The sequence below is a fragment of the Ischnura elegans genome, chromosome X (assembly GCF_921293095.1).
Source record: "Ischnura elegans chromosome X, ioIscEleg1.1, whole genome shotgun sequence".
Lineage (NCBI taxonomy): Eukaryota > Metazoa > Arthropoda > Insecta > Odonata > Coenagrionidae > Ischnura > Ischnura elegans.
The window spans coordinates 90,752,036-90,775,851 of NC_060259.1; the positions used below are offsets into that span (position 1 = coordinate 90,752,036).

At 38.0% G+C, this 23,816-nt stretch overlaps 1 protein-coding gene across 1 annotated transcript; it reads right to left on the reverse strand.

The window, feature by feature from the left end:
- Positions 1-3,649: 3,649 nt before the first annotated feature.
- On the reverse strand, positions 3,650-12,205 carry LOC124171428. Its single transcript, XM_046550601.1, has 6 exons — positions 12,096-12,205; positions 11,981-12,009; positions 10,682-10,868; positions 8,111-8,400; positions 6,948-7,251; positions 3,650-3,994 (listed from the first exon to the last, which is right to left on the reverse strand). The coding sequence occupies exons 1-6, from the start codon at positions 12,129-12,131 to the stop codon at positions 3,824-3,826; spliced, it is 1,017 nt and encodes a 338-aa protein (XP_046406557.1). The 5' UTR covers positions 12,132-12,205; the 3' UTR covers positions 3,650-3,823.
- Between the last annotated feature and the right edge of the window lie 11,611 nt (positions 12,206-23,816).

Here is a 23,816-nt window from a genome sequence, read left to right on the forward strand (position 1 = left end):
TTCGGCGCATTTTTGTGTTCCCAACGGCATAATGTGAGACTTGATGCTGTGAAAATTCGGTCATGATATCAAATTCATTCGATTAATAAAAGTCCACAAGAACTTTAACCTTTAAGCAGGCGCGTGGGGTGTCGGTACACCCCCAAAATTTTGCATGTAAGTACTATTGAATTTGGACATTTTCTGAAAATCTTCAGCAATTCCTTGCTAACTTGATTTTCTTGGATAATCGCATTTTTGCGTAAATTTTGGTGGTATTCTGCATTCTTGGGTGTAATGGTATTATAAAATATTTTATTTCTTTTTTCAACATTAGGAACACTTGTAGGCATATTAATTGAGATCTTGTTTTAATTTTGTACGAATTTGTCATCAGCAATGATATGATAACTTGGTTTGAATTTTACCCTATATTTTTACCCCTAGAAAATATATGAAATTACTCTACACTAATCCAAGCAAAATGTAGATATTTTATTTCCATTTTTATGGCTGGCAATACATATAACCAGATATATTTCACAATTACTTTTAAGTTAACTATGAAATTTTCTAAAAATAATGCAAAAAACTCTTTAAAACTCTATAAAACTTATTCATTACTCTGTACAAATCAGCCTCATTCAAACATTTATGACATATATTTTTCATGTACTTCACGAAAATATACTCCTTAGAGTTAATTCTAAAATTTTTTATGTAATCTGTCCTTGGAGATATTGTGCATTTCCCTCTTTTCGCCAATTCCGTAGCATTCCTAGGTTTTGTTATCGGGTGCTCTGTCTCAGATATTTTTCTGTAAAAGTGCTTTGCTAAATTTGTTAGCGCTGCTTTTTTTTAAATTTACATTGTTGCAAAATTTATACCAAAAACCCTTAAAAAATGTCTGCGAAAAATTTGAGACCCTGGGAAAAGCATATATTTTGAGCATTTATACCAGCAACATCTAACATTATGAAAAACAACTAAATGCCACCGCCTGCAACTTCTAGATAATGGGTGAATATGTTCCGCACATTACATCAACAGTATCAACACCTGCCTTGGAGAAATTATTCATAGTGATTATTTTTGGCATCTGCACTTCCCCGACCTGTTGTCAATTTTTCTATCGTGATGCATCGACGAAAGTAAAATAACATTTTCATTTTTCTTTGGGACTAGGGATACGAGACTCATGTCCTTACTAAATGCAAAAAAGCTACTCTTTGCCCTTCTATTTTTACTTTCAGCAACTGCAAAGATATTTCCTTATTATTTTTTATCATAGCATAAGGAAGGTGGTTTTTTTGACTTAAGTTTTTGAAGTAATGGAATGCAGGAATACAAATCATCTGCTGTCACATTCCTTCCTGTATCTTCTATTGTCCTAACTAGACTTATCACAACAGTATGTGGCTTTAATGGCAGTTTAGATTCACCCCCCCTTTGAATCCCTAGGCACACTTACATAGTTTTAGTGCACATAATTTTGGCATAAGACATTTCAAAAATTATAATGCCATATCTAGCTGGCTTGCTGCGAATGAACTGACGATATGGGCATTTCCCTCAAAAGGAACCAGCTTTTCGTATATCGTGTTGAAGATTCCTGTCTGATAATTTTCCTCGCAATTTTGAACGAACAGCTCAAAAAACTCACGAAAATAAGCGAATTTGTCCAAATCCCGCCGTTGTTGCCTGTCATTCATACAATCAAATCGGATACTCCGAAGTAAAAATAAAAATCTGTTTAAGCGCATTTTTGAATAAACTATATATATTTCCATCCTTCTATTCCTGCAATTTCCATGCCATTTTTATCCCAGAGATCTTGGACATATTGTGCCCTCAGCAGAGTTACCCAGCTAATTTAAGCAACCCATTGAAAGCTATAATTTCACACTCGTCGGTGAGTTTAGCATCGCGTTTTCTCTCAAATGACTGCGAGATTCGTGAAATGAATGGACTTGTAGACACTACTACTGTCCATAAAATAATGTCGTTCGCAGACACCGAAAAGCAATCAATAGGAGACTTTGCACTTCTAGTGGAACCCAGCGATCCGTCAGAGACTGTCACAAGATTCACTGAATGGATTCTTACATTTCGTGGGGGAGGATTTTTTATTCCACAGTGACGCGATGACATCCTCACTCATTAAAATATTAGAGCAGCGATGAGTGGTGTTTGTGTGCTGCAGAGAACGAAAAGAAAAGTTTTCACTCGCACCTGATGAGTCACTTCGTGAAGGAGTCCGTCCTATTGGCATCTACAGGGCAGAGGTATCGGTGCATCGAAATTGTCCGTCTTATATATGAGTTTGCGAGCACATTTTTCGACACGACTCGCAAACTCATCTTGCTCTTAGGACTTAGCTGAGCAAGCTTGGGACACTGTGGAAGGAGAATGAGAAACGACTAAAGGCAGGTGGAGGGAATAAGATGAGATGGTGGAGTAGACCGAGAAGGAGAACAACGAAGTGCTGGGCATGTTGGGCAAGGAGAGGAAACTCCTCAATGAGACATGGAGGAAGTAGAGGGTTTGATTGGAGCAAATGTTGACTGAGTTATGATAGAGCCTGTGCAGGAAAGGACGTTAGGTTTGCTGGGGAGGGGAAGGTACAGTATTGGATTATCATTTGTAATGAAAGGAAGTAGGCGATACTGTGCATTTTTGTCCGCAGTTTTCCGCGGCGGTGAGTGGATGACTTCGACATTGTCGGGCTGCGTCCGCATATGTTTTTGAATAATCCATGATAGATTTTGCCACCAAATTTTCCTCTGTTAGATAGGACCGCGAGCCTATTGCCATCATTTACCTGAGGGCGCCATCAAGATAGCTGGCGAAACTCATCCAGGGATTTATGGTGCCAAAACCTGGAATTGTCTTCCCGAAATTTCCCAGATTCGCACCAAAATTCCCTATATAAGGGAGGAACACGATAGGCTGTCCCCAAAAAAACATTGTTTTTAAAATTTCAAAATCGTCAACCGGTTTTCGATGACCCTCGGGTAAACAAGGATAGGCAAAAAAGGATTTTCGGAAAATTTTAAATAATTAGTTAGCGAGAGTTGCCTAAATACCAACACCTTTAATTTATCAGACGATTTCGCGAAAACTGCCAAAATAAGGGTAATCAGGGTAAGTTATGTTCCATAGGACACAATTTCGTCAGTTTTGCGTATCTTTCACCATTTAGGCTTTGCGGCCCGCGCAGCCTGGCGCCAAGAGTGGCGCTAAGCGAATCGGCTCGCGCGACGCGGCGCAACAGACGACTGAGGCAGTCCCCCTTCCCTCCCCCTCCTCCTCAACCACGTTCGCCCGCCATGTTCACATGCTTCAGTGACTCTATGTCTCCCTCTCTCTCTCTCCCTCTCTCTCTTTCTCAAATACAGATTTTGAACTCGTATCGTAGACCAAGCTTCTTGCCGTCCTTCGCCCGAGGACGCCAGCAGGATAGCTGGCGAAATTATTGTGGATTGCTCACAACATGCACGGACGCAGCCCGAAAATCTCGGCGTCATCAATATTGTGCGCAGTCAACATTGGGACGGGAGAGATACTGAGTAAAGCTCTCACATTGCTCTTGTTAACCTATCTTAACCGGTAATATAATTTAATAATAGTAATTTACCCTATTCATGACTTCAATGATAATGTAGACACATATTATTCAAGACATTTATTCTGTGAAGTCTCGAGGATTACAGATCAGTATCCTTCGATTTGAGCTTTGGGATATTTTAACGGGATATTAACAATTTTTTGATACATTCATAATGTAAACTTTTCTTGGGTGCTGAATTGGTGAGGAGGTGCTGCACCGAATGTTTCCCACGCTCTAGGGACATTTTCCTGGTACACAGGCCTGTGTAGCACTGTCAAACTTAGTGTAGAGTGGGCACTTTTTCAAAGCGGCTGTAAATCCCCCGCCGACCTTGTTAGCGGTGCACTCGTAAAAGCCCATGCAATCCGTACCGCTAGGTATCCTTCCAGCCTGTTTGCATTTCACCTGCAATAAAGAAAAGGTTTAAATCATTATGCTTGCGGCTGTTTATCATTGTTCATGTGCTCATTTTCCAAATTTACAGATTGTTCAGTGGTTGATTTTTATTTTTACGCCAGCCGAAGTACATTTTATCGAGTAAGATTTTAGTGCGTTTATTTAGAAACCAGATAGCGTCTCTCTATATTTTTTGGAAGCCACCGCATTGCTTTTTCTTAAATCGAAAGAGGTTGGGAGTTTCAACTTTTTTCATACCGCAGAAGTCTTTACCAGTACTAATACAACGTGTTTTAGCCAAACTGTTCCTTTACTTCAGGTATTAGTAGCGTTTCCCCAAGTTAGAGGTCTATGCTGGCATCGCATTCACTATGGAATTAAAATAGGTGTATTTTTACGGTGTGAATTTACAAATTCTAATAAAAAAATAAACACTAATTTTAAGAAAAGCCTTCTAATTTCGGTCCTTTTGCGCCCTTGGTTCCAATAAATATGGTGAAAAGCTAATAACTAACGTTAAGTTCCCAACCACCTTCTCTCTTCTAGCCTGTTATAATTCATACGAAGTACGGAGCCTTCTGTCACGAAGATCATTTTTAATACTGTCTTCTCAATGGATCAAGTGGTCTAAGTTTTTTGCCACATCCCCTGGTTGAACGTTTTTCGGAATCATCTAATCGTTAAAATATGAACTCAAGCGAGGTAGTTGTGAGCCAGGGTTTTGAAGGGGTTCAAACGCCCCTTAAATATTGGAAAGATCATGACAGATTAATCTCCTCCAAGTAGTTCCTCCTTCCGAAACACATTACTCCAACCTCCCCAAGTGCTAACGACAATGCCTATAATTCATTATTTTCGGTTGTAGCTTAGGCAAACTTTTAATAACTTGTAGTTAGATTCTGAAAATTTTCCATGAAGGTTCAATGAAAATATATGTTGCTGGGTTTAATAATGTATCTTAAATATTAAAGCTTTAAAATGCTGAATTTGGCAATGCTGGAAAGTTTCACGCATTTAAATTTTAATTTTCAAGTCCAGTTGTGATATTTTTTGTATCAAGAACTCGAATCTCTCCAATTGATTTCGGAAAGCGAAAGATGCCGCAGAGCATTGGGACAGTTTCACTCGGGGCATGTCATTCCGCAGGTTAGCACTGTAAACATTTTGGAAATTGCGAGAGTGCGAGCTCGGAGTTAGAGCAGGGACTATTTTGCCAACTCGCATCTATGCATTCTCGCATGCGTTCTAGCAATTCACCGCTTTATACGACGAAATTTTGACTGCGCCTTCGTACGAAAGTCAGATTGCGCAATGACGCTCTCCGTGTAAAACGGCCTTTAGCGGAAGTGAATGTGATTATAGGGTGTGACAAACAGATCGATAGAGTCAACATTACCTTTTAATGGCGAGTTAGCTGGTAATAGGTTCATTTTTAGTGACTGGTGAAACTAAAACATCTTAGAAATCAGTGAAGATTTCTCGTGTCTCACACCGGATGAGATCCTCCATTTCTCCTTCCGACGTTTCGATATGCAACTTGCCCACTGTCCTGAGTGATTCAGGAATTGAATAGTAGGATCCTCAACCGGTATGAAACCCGAGAAATACTCACTGTCATTGTTTGCTATGAAAAAAAAACATCTTAAAAGGCAGCATCTATCGGTAACGAATTAAACTCGTATATCTGCTTCAAACGTGCCTTTTATTTACACCCCCATTTTTCACGCTCAAGTCCATAAGTATTTACCAAATGTCAATAAGTCAGTGTACTCGGCGTTCATGTTGGAATCCTTTTTTCTTCCCTCCTCTGTTTACATACATTGTTTCATTCTGTGTACAATGTACAATTCTTTCATTCTGTGATCTGTTTCAATTTAATATCCATGTGAACGCACGTACGAATGTTTTAGGATTCCCACCGGGTTGCATACTCCATTTTTGCTGACGTTTTGAGCTCCGACTCGGGGCTAATCCTCAAGTCTGCTGAATGTCGTTTTATTTGTTTTTTTTTGTTTCTTGATCATATTGTTACCATTAATTTTGTGCATCAAATTATGTACAATAAATTAACTGGAAAACAATATGCCAATCCCTCTATATAAGAATTTTGCGTTTTCTTATTATAATGAAGTCCAATATATAAACTTTTGTAAAACTATGTTCCGTATTTGAAATTATATAGCCTATAGTTTAAATAAAGCGACATTCAAGAGCCCTGAGGCTATTGTCTTCTTTTGCAATATTCGTGTCCGCGAGTATAAACGTATTTAAGCTACTCGTAAGCTACTTGGGCGTCCGCTTACAAATTTTCAGGTATTAGAAGCGTTCTGAGGAGATGCGAAAAGTATGGCACGATATCTATGGCGGTCGGACGAGCCATAGTGCGAGCTCTCCGCCCATTTCTCCGTCAGAAATGTGGAATAGGAATTTCATTAATATTTCAATAGAGGATCCTCAGGTCGGCCTGATAGTTTATTGTCGATCACCTTGCATTTAAATGGGTTTACACAAGTTGACACTCGCGTCGCTGACGGACAAAATGATCCAAGTTTTACGGGGAAATAAGGTAAAATCAGGGGTATTGACCCAAATGTATGAATATAATGATATGATCTATCAAATTAAAAACTTTTCAATGCTGTGCCTCGCATGTTTAACGTGTAACAAATATTGTAATGAAAAATATTGGAAAAAAGTGGATCGCATTGCACTCATAACCGCGCATGGAAATTTTTGAAAACCGAGTAAAATGCGACCGAAAAGGCAACAGAAGTCTGCCTTCCGAGGGATGGAATTAGTCCTCCTCTATGCAGTGCCCCTTGAGGAAATGACTCTCTCGCGGCCGACCGACTGCGGCCGAACACCGAGGCTGTTTTTCAGGGCAGTAAGGGGCACATTTTTTATTTAACCAGTCCGCCTTTTCTGCATGACTGTAAATAAACTCTAAATTTTTTTTACTTACTTCGCATACGCCTTTCATCGCATCAAACTCCTTGTTGTCACCGCAGTAATACACAAATTGAGGGTTTCCAGCGATGCAGACGACGTAGAACGATGGTTCTCCAGGAAAGCTGGTCACTAGGGTCTTATTAGCCGGGCATTTTGCCGCGTGGCAGTCAGCGGCGGTTTTTCTTACGACGCATATTTTCTGCGATGTGGAGTACACTTGACCAGATTCGCAGTAATGTGCCTCCGCTGCCAGTTTATCAGTTCCTGCTTCATAGCAGTAGTGGTAAAGGGAACAGTCCGTTGCGTCAGGGAAATACCTGGAAGGAAGATGATTATAGTTTGATTTACTTTTCAAAAAGTCAAGATTACCTCCTCAAAGTGAGCCATAGTCATTAGTTTATTATTCTCCTGTCCTTTTTAGGCCTCAGGGAAGTCTCCTATGTTGTTTCACCGAGTCGATGAAGTTTCGAAAACCCAGCCGTTATCCTTCCTCAAGGCTGGTGAGGATGAAAACCAGCCCTGAGGATAAAAACAGACTAGGTTTTAGAAACATTGGCATACTTTTTGTCATTACCTGGTGGATAACCCGAGTAGCCTTCCATGATTTTTTTGTTTTATTAAAAAAGTAGGGAATTAGCAATGAGAAATAACATTTTTAGACCGAAGCAGATTAGCGAAAAACTGTTTTTCTGCTCTCATATTGGAGGTATTGGTAAAAGTATCTTCAAAAACTATGTATTTTACATTAATATCAACCAGTTTAAATGCCAATGGTCCGGAAATACAGCAATTTGTTATTGCTAGAATCCGAGTACGGCGTCGTAAATGTTTTTAGTTTCGCTCACGACCATGCCATTAATATGTACTTCATATTTAAGTGCAGATATGGATCTCGCTAGCATTATAAACAGTTACCAGCCCATTTGAATGCCCTGGTGAGCTAGCTTTGGTGAGTAATTTTCTTATGGCATACAGTGACCAATAGTTAGGAAGAGCTTATTATATTTCGTTAGGGCCTATGAACTCATCTCCACGTGAAAATTATTTCATAGAATAGTGTCTACTTGAATAGTAAAAATATTTTATGCATACATACTATCGTAATTAGAAAATTTTGAATTCATATTAAGAGCAGTATCCACTGGTATTTGGAAAATTCTTGCACCAATCACTCACCCGCTGCTTGTGCACTGATAATTCACATCACATGTCACAGGTATTTTTTCGGTACAGGATAAAAGATCAGAATCACAAAATAAATTCTGATTTCCTTCTGAGCAGTTAATATCTTGCATTTTGGTGAATCCCTTTGATGTATACGAGCACACCCGTAGAGTAGTGCAGTCAACACAAGATATAGCAGCATCATTGCAGGAATCTGCTGCTGAAGAAGAACCGTTTGAAGGTGATCCAGACTTTGGTGGAGATGCAACGAGTTGACGAGCAACTCTCCGTGAGCAAGTTACCTGTGGAAAAATAGTAGCTCTTTTTAGAATGTATCCGAGCGTAATGCTGAAAGCCATAATAATTCGTTCCACCGTCCAATGGCTCAGCCCCAACGGCCAGTTAACAGAAACAAGAATTATTTGTGACTTAACTTCCGTAAATTTGGACGCAAATAAAATCAAATCTGTGCCTCCGATAAGACTATTAACTCCCTTGTAACATAAATTTATATTTCAAAGTGATTATGATCAAGGGAGTACGAAATAAGTATTTTTAATCGGTTTTCAATCCATCTTTGATTATACTTGGGAAGAGCATCTATGTACAGAATCCTCGTTGCAGATACGAAACGAAGCCTGCGAGAGGCAATTATTCCCTGGTAGTTATGAGGAAAATGGGATTTGTGTAAGGAGAGTTTTCCGAGACTAAGCCTAGCATAAAATAGGGTCATCCATCCCAGCAAATCGGAATTCAGTGACAGAAAGGCTAAGTTTCTCTAAGGTTGTAAAGAGTTAACACACAAAACTTTAGAAAATCAATAGCATTCTAGAGAAAGCAAAAGCTTGTAAATGGCAAGGAAAGGTTCATTTCGCGCTATTGTATTAAACAATTAGAAGTATGTTCAACCCTATTTTCTTTAAATATTCTTGCAGGAGATAATTTGTATTTCGGTAGCCCTTAACACATCGGTTAAGGCATTAAATCGTTGTCCCCTTTCTATTTTCAGTAGTAAGGACTAGGTTTCTGAGGGTACTAGGTTTCTACTCTCCTTTCCACGCCACGTTATCATTTTTACGCAAAATGACAATTTTCAGAGACTATTTCGTGCAACAGTTCGGCAATTTAGGCGTAAGTGGCAAGAAATAAAAGCTATCAAAATTTTGAGTCCAAGCCAGCATTCGATAATGAATAATACAATGACCCTCAGAATAACATGTGTAGTTGTAATAACTGAAAATTTTACATCGATCGCGTCGACCAAATAAACCTTCCTGTTGACTCCTCAGTTGACATGCGTATAAATAGAGTGATTGTAGGCAGGGTGACATTAATAAACTTGCCAGCATTTTGATATGAACAAAGTTTTCAGTACTAGGTAAGACGAAGAGCGCTAAATGTCACTGCGACGAGGAGGCCACAGTTTTTTTTATTAGAAATGGAATAGGTTTGCAAATTTTATCCTTATAAATATATTTTATTTTAGTCCTTAGACTTTTTCGTGAGAATTGAATTTAACCCATTTCTGCCTAGAAAACTTTCTGCAAGCGATTGTGAAGATATTTAGGTACGTTGCTCCTGTGCTCGTCTTTAGTAATCTAGTGAAATATTCTAGCGATACATCTACTTGTTTCGTCAAAGTTACCCGTAGCCATATAACAACAGTTGCTGGTAACGAGGTCAGATTGTAATGTTGTTCAACATCTAAGAGTGACTTTTAATTGGAAGGATGAATATTTAAGGAAAGTATATTTTTAGATCAAGGAAACCTAAAATAATTTATAGAGTACCATTTTCTGTTTACTTTAATGATATTTGTAAGCATTTAGAGATATTACACGTCCATATTGAATTTCCGCTTTGCACCGGTTTCTCTCCGTCATTAAACTTAGTTGGACCGACTTCAAAAATAAAGCTTACAAGGGAATTAAGTTATTGCAAGCTCCATCAACATATTTGTGACAGTTCAACGGCAAAAAGGAGTGCGGGTTTTAAGAGCGTTATTTGCACAGAATGGTAGAATGTGGCCACATGGCTACGGTGGGCGGAAATGGGTCAATGGAAACCAATTTTCAATTCAAAGTTAATGACGAGGGGCCAAACGCCATCATCTGAATCAACCAATCACATTCATTAGTGATTGCGTGATCTTGGAGTCTGGCATTTCCTTCTTGTTTGCATGCGACGGGGCAGTTGGTTTTGTTCTTATTCATTCCGAGGTTTAAGCACTCAGTGAAAGGGAATAAGGCGCAAAGAGAAACTGGCTCATGCGGAGAGTCACAAGAGGTACCCTTTGGTAGTTCTGCCTTGCCTTACCCATTTTAACCTAGTGCTGCTTTACGAAGAAATTAAATTTCAAGACTTCTCATTTGATAAAATGTAAAAAAATGCCAATTCATTATAATTATGTGGCAGCTACATATTGCACCATTAAACTTAACAGCGTAAAAGAACTCGATGTTAAAATCTTTCCCGAATAGAGCTGAAAATGTGTGAACTTCTGATGTTACTTAGAAGCAACATTGGGTTATAATGGGTTAACACGCATGTTGATAACATTCGTGACCGTGAAGAGAGCCTCACCTGATCCGCCGGCACACACGCGCGCGATCGCTTGTCGAAGGCCTCTCCTTCATGACATACGGACACGGCTCCTGAGAAACTGCCGTCCTTGTTGCGGATGCATACGATGTATTTGCGGCAGTCGCCTGGGAATGGATTCATTGCTTCCTCCGAGCAAAAGTAGCCATTTTCTCGGTCTGGCGTCAGTCTGTAAAAAAATAAGGGCCGATGTCCTTGCTGGCCAAAGTGCAATTCAAGAGCATACCTAAGTTGGGTGATCTGAGTTGCACTTTTACGGAGCTAACTCGAAATATTGGCTCATGAAATTGTATGCATGGTAAAAGTAGTATTTATTCTTTTTGTTACACTTTTCCTTATTGAAATTGTTTTGCGAATGAAAATTTCATGTTGAAATGCCATTCTAAATGCATGAAAATATTCATGTGCGGTTATTTTTTAACGGCCTTTTGATTGCTGCTTAGGTTTAACCAGCCAAATCTTTGGTATCTCTTGTTTTATATGAGCGATTTAATGTCATTACAAATTAATTGAAATATTAATTCCCTTCCTCAATTATATACGCGTTAAAATACACCTGAGAAACTATTAATGAAGTACCATTGCCCAAAATTCTTAATCAAATAGTACCTCATTCACGAATAGTAGTAGCGGCGGTAATGTTGTTCCGGGATTGCTAAGAAATAGAAGTAATCCATGGCATGGGCCTAAAGAACTGGAGTTATTTATTTCATGGGATTGGTTTTATGATGCAATATATATATTATTTTCTTGCACAGTGACAACAAGACTTGGTAGCCGTTATTTGAACAAAGTTTTGCATTGTAGATGTAAAGGCTCTCGTAGAATGGCTCTTGGATGAGAAAAAAGACATCGGTACGCGCTAGCTATGCATATATTTGTTCGTCTTACAAACGTAATCTGAGTGAATCTTGATGGTGAAAATCGATGACAAAATAATGTTCACTTACAGGCAAAATGACCGCATACGTATGCGCAAAAATTATGGAAGGTTATAAATACAAAAATACTTCAAATATATTGTCTCAATAGGTAGTGGTAATTGGGTATAATCTAATAAAGTCGACTGCAGGGAACTCTTTACCACTTAATTCATCGTGAATTTGGTTCGTTATTCGAATTATAACCAAAAGCCGTCATCGAATGAAATTGTCGAATCCCAGGTCTGAGTTGCTAATGAGATCACGTTAAAGAACAAAAAGAATAAATACTATTTCCTTTGTTTAAACAAGCTCTACATCTACTTCTTGAAACGATCGGGAAGGGTGTATTTGTACTCACTGTGCTACCCCGAGCTGAGAATGAAGTGCCTAGAAGAATATTAGAGGTGTATGTTAAATGTAAGATAAGAAACTGGATATCGATATTTTAGAGGTAAACTCTAACTTTGACTCACCAGCAGGCAAAAAGCAATTCCTAAAAACGCGTGCATTGTGGCTCTCGGTGCACTGAGTGATCTCCTAGACCGCTGACTGCAGACTGTAGTTGGAGTCTCGTTCTGACTTATACCTTTATATAGGTGATGCTAAGAGCAGTGTTTGTCGTAAAGGAAGAGGTTTGGATCATAACCTTTATTACCCTTTCCAAGGAAAGGGCCAATCAGCTTCCGAACAACTAGCATGTTTGGATGCATCTTTCCTTATGGTTTCCGACTACGTTTTATGGCTTTCGAGATAAGGCACCCCGGCGTAGGTACTCCATGTGAATGCTTTACTCAAGAACCCTTGATTGGAAAGCTTCCAATGGAAATATTGTCATATTGAATAGAAGGGGAAAACTTTTTGAGTGCACTGATAGTCCTTACTGAAAGGAGTTTAGCAATTTATCTCCACGAACAGGTTTATTACTTCTGCTTTCGGTTGAACCTTTCCTTATTCGATAAGAAAAAGAATTATTTCACTCCTTGCTTTTGCATTAATTTCCAATTCTTGGGTTTCGGTGGGATTCCATATTTTAACGTCTCCTCTTAAATATGAGGCAACAATGGAGACAGAACAGTCGTCATTGCTCCAAATAAAAGGGAACGATAAATTTTACTTCTAATTCAGTATTTATGGGAATGTTTAGCTACACCGTTAACCATCGTTGGTTGCGCGGCGTCTACCAGATGCCAAGCCATTTTTTTGTCCTTTTCGTGTTTTCATAGTTAGGAAACTCACCTTCCTTGTATCTTACTATTTTATGCCTCTGAAATATTCACAAATATGATTATATTTTTTGTCACATTTCTGTTCTAAATACTGATGTTTTGTTACTTTTGGTATCTGGTAGACGCCACGTGGCAACTTGAGCTAAGATAAGTTATATGTTAATACCTTCGCGGTATTCATTACAATAGTTTTAATTTTGTTTTCAATTGAAAAAAAACAGAGTAACATTTGATGTGGTTGTCACATAATTTGAGTAGACGTTGGCATATGCAACTGCGTTTCCCCACAACCAAAGCCGCACACTTTTATGGTAGCTTTCAGGGTGTTGCATAGTTCTATAAGCAGATTATTAACGATAAATATGCATATTAAAAATTTCTTGTTGAACCGGATAGTACCTAGTGTTTCAAAATAATAGGAGAATTTTTTTATTCGAGCTCAACTGAACGCACTTTCAAAAATAAAATGTGTGTAAAATCAATAATTCTATCTTAAGTGAAATTATGAAATTGAAAATTATTTTCTATGTTCCTAGCAAAATCCGTAAGTTGAAACTTCAGTATTCTTTTTTTGTCAAAAAACAGTAGAAGTATAAATTAGTATAAGGAATAAAGTAGATGAATCATCGGACTGCCTCTATGACGCAAGTCTTGCACTCATAAAGAATTATGTTGAATCCGATGATAGAAAAGGATTGTCAATATATTGAGGGAATTTTGCTAGAATCAACTAATTCAGAGGTATCGGAAGCTCTTGATAGCAATGATAGTAAAGAAGACTCTTTTGAGTTCCAACAGTGAAGTGGAACAAGATAGTGAGAAAGAAATCGGCAAGGAAGAAAAAAATACAGTTAAAAACATTGTTTTGGGGAAAGATCAGATGTGGAACAAGATAGTGAGAAAGTCACGAAATTATAGAGTTCAATTAGAAGTGTAGAAATTCGCTCTCACCATGTATTGATCGAAAAATCAGGATTGTAAGGAAAAGCAAAATCTTCAGAACCGTCTTCGAGTGTCAAATTAATTTTATGATAGACAATATAGGTATTAGCTCTCATAGTGGAAAATACAAATAAGTTCATTGCCGTTAAGGCAACCGACTATTGTAGGGAAAGAGATTGCACTTCGACGGACATCAGTGAAGTAAGAGATCTTGTGGAATAATGATGGCCCAGGGGTAGGCATTTTCCCCGTTGTAATGGCTCGGAAACGTTTTAATTTCCTCTTGCAGTATACATGGTTTGATGGCAAATAAAAAAGGAATGAAAGGAAAGCTCTAAATAAACTTAGTCCAATGAGGGAAGCATTTGGATTCTTTGTCTATAGCTGCCAAGAATGGTATTATTTGAGTGATTGCATCACTATTGATGAAACGCTGGCAATATTTAGAGGGCGGTGCGGTTTTCGCTAGTACATCCCCATGAAACTAGGAAACCATAGAATAAAAAATATTTTTATTGATAGACTCGCGGAGTTTCTACTCATCAAAGTTAGAGATATATGCTGGAAAACAGCCAGATGGCCCATTTCAGGTTAGCAATAACCCTTATGGTGTAGTAAAAAGTTTGTTGTAAACGACAATTCTACACTGAGAGAACAGGTTTGGATGCTACACCCTAAACCCTTTTGGGCGGGGAGATTTGGATGCGCCATCAAGAATCATGCGACGTCAGAACTAACTCTTTGGATGTGAGAACCAAAGGCAAAGAATGTCACACCAAACACGTCCAGTCATCGTCCTTTGGATGGGAGAACCAAAGTTATGGTTAGCGCACTCAACCGGTTTAGGTACGAAATCTAAATCTATTGTTACGCGCTCTGGTGGAAATCTCATGAAGCTCTCTAGCACCCGCAGTTCTGTGTTCAGCCGTGGAAGCCGTAGACACGTGTGGACTTGTTGTGGGCAAAATGGGCGAACTCTGCTGCCGCTTGTGCTTCGTTGCTCTTGCTGCTCGAGATTATGGACGAGGGGACGGCGAATTTCTTATCGAAGGCTGGACTTGGAGCCTATATCCATGTGTTCGCTGGTAAGTTGCGAGTTGTTGTTTATTCTCACGGCCATTTTGTGTTTATTCTCAACGCCATGTTGCATTAATTGCCCGCACTACCACCCTTTGCTTATGAGTTCTTCATATTCCCATTGTTATCTCTATGTGCTTATTAAAACAAAGTTCAAACTCTCAGATCATATTTAGTCGGAAGTGCTGCTGTGCTTATTAACATTGACCTTTATTTATTGAGGTTAAATTGTCTCACGTTTTTTTGTATTTCCCGTTGATATTTATAATATGTTGTGATTGTATTTTAATAATATTTTATGTTATTGGCATAAAATTTGGTAATGATATTAATTCACTGTGTTTTGTGCACTTTTTATGATATTATAACGGTGGATTCATCGGGAGCCTTGCGGAGTAATCGTCGAGAGCGTTGGCACGGAGTTTATTGACGAGGAAAGGAGAATGAACAAGAAGAGATTGAGAAAAATTGTGTGTTTAGAGTGAATTTCATGTAACTGTGTGTTTATATATTGGAAATAAATGTTCTTTCTAGTGTTCTACAAATATGGATATTTATTTTTCCACCCGCGCATGTTACAATATGTTGAATTATGTGATAATAGATATTATGATAATCACAGAGCTAGGTTTTCTCATTTTTTAGTTGCACTGTCTTAGTGGCCCATTTCAAAATGTGTTGAAAAAGAACAATACTAAGGTGTAGTGGAATTGAACAGGAGGGAGGAAGGGGTAGGGGCGCCATCTTTTGGGCAGGTGATCTAAAGTTTTCATTCGGCATCCAAACGTTGTTCTGATGAGCTACCCAACGCTTTGGTTCTCACACCCAAAGTACTCGTCCATCTTCTTTGGATGTAGCAACCAAAGGAGTAGTTGGAACATCTAACTCCTCATCACCCATTCCCTTTGGGTGACACAACCAAATGTATGGACAAGTCCTTTCCTTCACCTCAGCTTTGGGTGTGATACCCAAACCTACGATTCTCATATCCAAAGTGTTTTTTCAGTGTACTAATTCGAGCCAGTGGACGCAACGTCGCGGCAGATAACTGGTTTACTTGTTATGATCTAGTAACAGATATTCTAAAAAGTGGCGAGCTTACATACGAAGTCATAACTAGGAAAAATAAAAGGTAGCTACCACCGTCCTTCACTGCCACACAAGGTCGCCAAAAATTAAAATCCCGATTTGGTCAGTGCCGCCGCCAGCGAAACTGTGGTATTGAACCAACAACCAACGCGGTAGCACTGGAAGAATGGAGACATTGGAATCCCGTTTTAGTTTTCAGAAAGAGTGCACTTTAGTGCCATGTATACGAAAGCAAGAAAAAATGGCCAGTTATCTTCATCGATGTACCATGGTTCTTATATTTATGAAACAAGAGGTACGGCCAAAGAAAGAACGTTACATTGTTACATTCTACAAAGCTAGAAATCTGGAGCGGACGTGGTGAATAAGTTATGCGCGACATACTCTGTTTCGAAAAACTCTAATCGCTGAATAATGGTGGTATTTTAAAAATTGTTTAAATTAGTAGAAATAAATGGCCGTATAGTTTATCTATAGAGTAATTATAATTGCCAGAAACTTCGTAAAAGAAGTTATTTTATGAAATATCTGGCTAGAGTATTATTGGCGGAACACATAAAAAAGAGATCTTAAATTACTTTTTTTGCAAGCAGAGCTGAAAAAAAGAACATAAGAACTTAGTGCATTAATTAATTATGAAATTGAAAGGAATGAATTGTGTAAGGGTACTTGTAAAAGTTTGCGAAAGGAGACTGAGAAAACTGAAGCAGAAGAAAATTGCACAGCCCGCAGGACGTGTTACGTCTGTGGGTGAAAAAGATCGGAATGGCGACATACAAATGTAATAATAGTAAAGAGTTCAATTTCTTGGATAATTCAGAAAATATTTGTATTTATTGTCCAACTAAAACATGGCGATATAATTCCGACATAAATAAAACTGCAATAAACGTCAAAATAATCTATTCTAGTCTATTTATAATATGAATATCTTCGTTGTTATGATGCACAAATTTGTTTCGTATAAAGGGAATTAAATATTCTACGAATGATATTATGCTTTTAAAACAGTTATTTCTACTTGCATTCATTTTCTTAAACCATTCCAAAATGGTGTCTGTGAGGCGTCGCGCGATTAATATCGATCCACATTGTGACGGACGGAGGGTTAAGCTTCTACTGAATGCGTGCAGCATTTCCAATTTGACTAAAATAAGTGAAAGTAATACAAATAAACATTCATGGATATTTTTCGAATATTACTCTGTTAATACTGTGATTTCAAAGGGCTAGTTTCTCGCATTTAGTGATTCAAACCGAAGCACAGTGGTCCGAAATCGGAAAAATGCCTGACCGAGTCCAAAATAGCGTTTTTTTGTGCTACAGACTTGAAACTTGGTGCATATGCTCAAAAATACTTTTTTATCGTGTAAAATGAAATTTATTTTTTATGGATTCCATCCGTTGCTAAGACACGGAGGACCAATTATGACCAAGTTTCCAAAATTACATCCGATCTCGCATTTCTTCCTAAACTTAAGAGTTAAGCTGCTGGTAGAGATTTGTAGGGGTTTAAATGACATAAAAAAATTACATTCCAATAGTACGGTACTTTATCTACATTTTCATTCACTTTTTTTTATATTTAGGTTAATATTGGTGTGATATAATGTCGAAAAATGCTGGACCCTTTTTTTCAGGCACGCTGTATACGAACCTAAAGTATACATTATCTTTAGTTTGAGAAATATAAGGTCCCCTATTTTTCATCAGAGAATATACTAAAGATAGTTTAAGAGTATAAAACAAAAATCTTTAGAAAAATATGCGGCTGCAAAAATGAACGAAATTGTTCGGTAAGATTCGGGACATAAACTATGTATTTTGTTGAAATATACTTTGATAACGTCTCTAAGTAACCAGAATCATCTTCATTGGCATATGGGTACGTATCCTTTATTCTTCGCATCGGGGCATGAAGATGACAAGTACCAATCTAATCAAATTTTTTTTACAAATAATTGAGTTATGATTTCGTATTGCACCGTTGGAGCGTGGATAAAAATGATACAAAACATTCATACAAAAAAAAAGAGCAGCAAAAGTTTCTCGTGGAGCCTGTTCCTTTCAAAATAAGTTTGAAAGTTTATAACTCATTAACCAATAATTCCGTTAGAAAAATACATTAATCCGCAGAGAGTTTGTTTTATTTCACGTTAGCTTGTGGAAGGTAATGTTTTGTGAAATCTTAGTTGAAATTTCTGCGTTACGATTGAAAAAATGGGTTCGTTTCGGTACGTTTACGTATGGGTACATATGGAATTTTATATGTATACTTGTAAAGTTTTATATTTTGAAAATTTTTGCTCCTTTGTTTTTTTCATTTTTTTTAAATTTACTGAGCCTTGCTGTCGTGTTTATTTTTTATTGTTTTCTTTGTACCTCTGTTAAATGCTTTCTATTGAATAGTTGTTCACTTGCAAAATAGCTCATGGGCCAAAATGCCCCACGATAATAAATAAATTGAAATTGAAAAAATGAGGCCCGGGTTTTGACTCTGCAGCGGACGGTGTAACTTTGATATGCAGCTTCATTGTAGTCACGAATAATAGATCATAATTTTTTATTAATTGAAGCTTTAATACTGTTAATAGAATGTCAAAAATTACAATTCTAATTTTCATTAGTTTGTTAGTTGTAAAATAATTAGATAACAGCTGTATCTCCGAAAACGGAGATTCTGTCTCCATCGAAAAAAATCTGTCGGCAGAGTAGAGCGGTTTTTGCATTGCCAAACTCATTAATTTAGCTAAAAATACATGAGATGATCAATGCAGGATGATTTAATGTAGCTACAACATGTAGAGGTAGCTTTTTGCCGAAGGAAGGAGGCCCTCTTGGCTCGCTGGGGTGTCCTTTTTGTGTAGGAGAAGCGTTACTTTGGCATGTCGCAGCACTGCAGATTGTAAAAATACAGTATTGACCATCTCATATCATCTTATGTAAATATTTTTGCGTCTCTGTGGATGAGTATCTCGACATATTGATACAAAAATGGTTCTCCTCTTGCCAACTTATTTTTTGATAGAAAGATTTCTGATAGACTCACCTGTTTCCGAAATAATTTTGTTTTTTCAAATGGTTCCGAAGACATTAAGTAACTAATAAGTAAGTTTATCAGTATGCTACAAATACTACAAATGTAATTCATTGGGAAGCATGTTGTATTATACGAGTCGACAATAAATTAACGCGCCACCAAGATTACACCTTTCGCCACGGAGTCGAAGAACAGGGCTCATTTTTTAATCTAAACGCAAAAAATTGACTTAAAGTGCGAAAAATAATTTAATTTCATTTAACAAACTTAATGTTCGACTGGAATTTATTGATGCTTAATTTTCTTCATGTAATCATTTTTAGCTAAGATATAACCTATCAACCTCGGTTCGCTTTCATTTTCAAACGGACAGACCTCTGTGGGAAAACTTTACTTCCAAGGGTTCCATAACCGATAAGACATCAGAGCTGCCTACTCGGGGGATATAGCTTTGTAGAAGGAATAAATAATGCACTGTGTCCTTATTCCACGGTATTTAATTAAATCACGAACGGATTACCAAGTTATCCAGGGTACAACCTCCCAAGGGAAATCGTCGTGGTAGCGTCGAACCTGGTTGTGTAAATTATATAAATATTGGGGTATTAGCGCATTATTTCTCCCGCCGTGACATCATTCAACAAAGGAGAACCTCCTGCTGTAGAAGTTACATCCATGCAGATGTTCGCGTAAAAGCATCGTAAAAAAACACTCATCGTTAAACATCGCTCTCAGCGTATCGTCGCGGCCTCCCTCTCCCGATTGATGCTGTCCTGACTCCCAAGGAAGCGGTCGGCGCGGCGGTCGCCGTTCGGGCCGACAGCAACCGCCGCTGCGGGACTGCCTCGGAGCCCCCGGAACGACAGCTGTGACGTCAGACCCACCCGAATTGACCACTCCCCCGTCAGAGACCGTTCTTCGCGCCGTAGGAATTTTGGCAACTCTGGCAATTTTTATCTCAAGAACGAAGAGTTACCTAGCCCTCGGGCTTTTTTGCGTTGTGCAAGACTCGTCGTCATCTATCTCCTTATTTTTTTCCAAAAAATGTGCAAGTTCTCCATTATACGGTAATCATATTGGCCAATAAGAAACAAGGTATGAAACAGATAACACCCCTAACTCGTATCAGTTGCATCACTCAGCCAGCGAAGTGAAACCATGGATCTCAGAAATAATTATTTATCTGAAGTATCCACCTCTTCCGCTGGTATTGCGCACGGCCTGAACTTCCGCCAGATTCATATTTGCAGATTAATATATACCATTGCTGGATGAGAGAGCAGTGGAAATGGATGCCAGTATCCGTGATTCCGTATGATTTAATAAAGCTGGTATTCTCCATTTGCACATGCATTCTGTGATACGTACTTCCTCAGGGTATACAGCACCCTTTACGTTTAGAAGTCGCACATAGCCAGGATACAGGTAGTGACCGTAACTAAGAGGGAAGCGTCTTGGTGAATTGTACTGATTCTTTGTGAGCTCAGTGGTGATAGTAAAAGATAAAGCCTCCTCAGGGACATATCCGAAAGCATCTCTTCTCCTTTCCTTCACTTATTGCTAATCAGAACCGTCAGAGCTCTATTTCGGAAGATATAAGCGATGTTTTTCCTCCAGAATATAAAACTTACAGATGCGATCGACGCAATAGAACAGGTGGCGGATTTTTTATATCAGTTAAATCGCATTTACATTGCGCCGCCCACGAAATAATTGACAACGAAATAGAAATTGTATGGTGTACAATTAAACAACCACACAAAAGGAGTATTCGGGTTTTGCTCTTTTTATAGACCTCAGAACTCCGAAGTTGATATTATCTACCAACTAGGATATCGAATATCCGCATTTTCTCAGAGAGACAGTACAAGTGTAATAGCAATCGGGGGAGATTTTCATAAACTGGGATACTTACATTCATAAACTGGGATACTTACACTGTAAAACCGAATTCAAGGAATAGCGAATTCAGCGAGATCTTACTCAACGTACTTGCAAATCACTCTCTTGCCCAAGTAGTTGACAAGCCTACGAGAGAAATTAACATATTAGACCTTTTAGCAGTAAGCCATCCTAAGTTGATAAAACAAGTTGATGTCATTGGCGGTATAAGCAATCACAGAGTAATCTTTGCGGCATTAAAAATTGATGTAGTTTCAGCCGTAAAACCAAAACGCAATATTTACTTATTTGATAAATGCAACTTCACTAAATCTGACGAGATGCCTAATGACTCCTACAAAATATTCGTAGCAACATCAAAGGACAAAAGCACATGTGCATGATGGAAAAAATTCTTAGAAATTCTTCGCCAAGGAACCAACGAACATATTCCGCAAAAACTGAAGTGTGATAATAAGGAACCGCACTGGTACAACAACGATGTCAGAAGGGAACTTAGGAAACAGAGAAAATTATACAACGTGTATAGAAAGTCCATTACGTTATGTAATAAATCGAAGGAACTTGAAGCCAAAGAAAGTTACGCTGCACAACTCTCAATAACCAAGAAATCCATGCGAACTGCAATGCGAAAGTTCAAGAAAAAAGTACTCGGTGAATTACTCTAAGAAAATCCTAAATCCTTTTGGTCGATGTTGTTGTTGACGCAGTATTTCTAGATTTTAGGAAAGCTTTCGACACTGTATCTCGCAACAAACTTTTATACTAATTACAGTCATGTGGATAAAACGAAATAGTTGTAAACTGGATACGCGACTTTCTCAGTGATCGTAAACAAAAAGTAGTTCTTTACGGAATTAGCTTTGATGTTGTACAAGTTACATCAGGTGTTCCACAAGGAAGCGTAATCGGCCCCCTGTTGTTCATTATATAAATTAACTATCTCTGCTCCCGCATTAGCAGTAAAATTCGCTTATTTGCTGACGACTCTGTCATCTATCGCGAAATTACTGATAACTCTTATTATGAAATTCTATCATCGGACTTAAACAACGTTCATTTGTGGAGCCAAGAGTGGGGACTCGAACTTAATCCGAGCAAATGCATGACGGTACATTTCTTGCGCAATTCGTCCAACTATAACCATGTTTATGCAGTGGATGGTATTAACATAAAAGCAACAGACGAAGTGAAGTACCTGGGAGTTACGATGACCTCGAACCTCACGTGGGGAACACATATAAAGAATATTTGCGGCATAGCCCTGAAGAAATTGGGATTTGTCAAGCGTATTGTGGGAAGATTTTCGGATGAGAAAGTAACATAAAGGTGCTATTTTGCACTCGTCCGACCGCACTTTGAATATGCAGCGAGCATATGGGATCCGGTGCAGGAAGACTTTATCCGCAAACTGAATAAAAAAAGGAAGACTGCACGTTTCGTCAAAAACTCCTACGGGCGTACCCACAGCGTTACCCAGATGTTATGCAAATTAGGCCGGGAGCCGCTGGAGACTCGGAGGCTGCGCACTAGGCTTAGATTGCTTGAACAATTGAGAATGGATATCTTTAAGAGCGACACAGAGAACATAATATTAGAGTCACACTATATTTCCAAGTCCAATAGAAGAGATACATTAAGAGAGATGTTTTTCCGAACGGAATCAATTAATCTTAAAATTGTCGATAAACTGACTTTTGAATATTTTTTTAGCTGGCGCTTTATTTCAACTTCATACCTTACAAAGAAAATTTCCCATCACTTATATTCCTTTCTTTTGCTGTAATTCGCATCCGTTTCACAGTTTCGGATTTTATTCATAAAAATTTGAGTATGTTAAGCCAAAGTTTACACAGAGTAAACAAATAGCACAGTAATCGATGCAATATTATCTATAGAGATTAATTAATGTGCTATATATTCTCTCGAAGGGAATACATTATTACTCATTACGATATAATGAAGAAACTACCGGTTCACGTGAAATGCACCTACTTGTGAGCATCACGATAAATGAAAACTTAAGATAATGAGTAGTAGAATAAGAGAGTTAACAATGTGAAAATACCAGATATGCGAGTGGAATTCCCCCTGGGAAATATTATTCTGGATTATAAATCCGAAGGCCATTGTAGTTTATTCATTAGCCTACAGAAAGTGTCAGAAATATGTTCTAATTGAGTCAATTAAGATTAAAATTAAGACTAATTAGTGATTGAACTTCAAACTTATCTTGATCGATGTTACACGACACGAGTGGTGTCATAACTTTATGTCTCCGTTCTCTGATTTCTTAAAAATGAAAATAACTGGCTGTTTTTGCACTCCAATTGCAATGAAGAAAAAATATAATTTTCAACGAATTTGCCGATAAAATAAGTAGGTTTAAGAACATTTTGTTTTAATCTGGGCCAATAAGTGGGTACGTAAGTATTTAAAAAAACAGTCAAGAAGTTCACTAAAAACAAACAGCTCTCAATTTGAATTCCCTATAATGATCTAGTATGACAATGTGTTATCGGAGCTCGTCTCAATAGGCTCAAATTTGTTTTTCTGATATTGCGTAAAGGTTTGAAAAATCAGGTGTAAATAAAACTAAGGTAGTGGAGGTGATGTGCATTCACTGCTTAGGAAATGAAGAGGAAAAGGCGGTGAAATCGGATTGAATTCATTATTCAGAATCGACTTATGGAACTATTTACATTTTGACTGAATAATACTTATGAGTGTCCTAAATATTTCATGGTGTTAATTTAAAAGACTATACTACGATTTTCTTTCTCCCTCCTATGTGAGAATAATGATTTATGCGTCTATTTTTTGTCACTATGAGTGCTTGGTGTTCAGTACCGCGAAATATCAGACGTGAGTCCCTTGTCATGGCTAAGATAGTATATTTAAAATAAATTAAAGCTTCA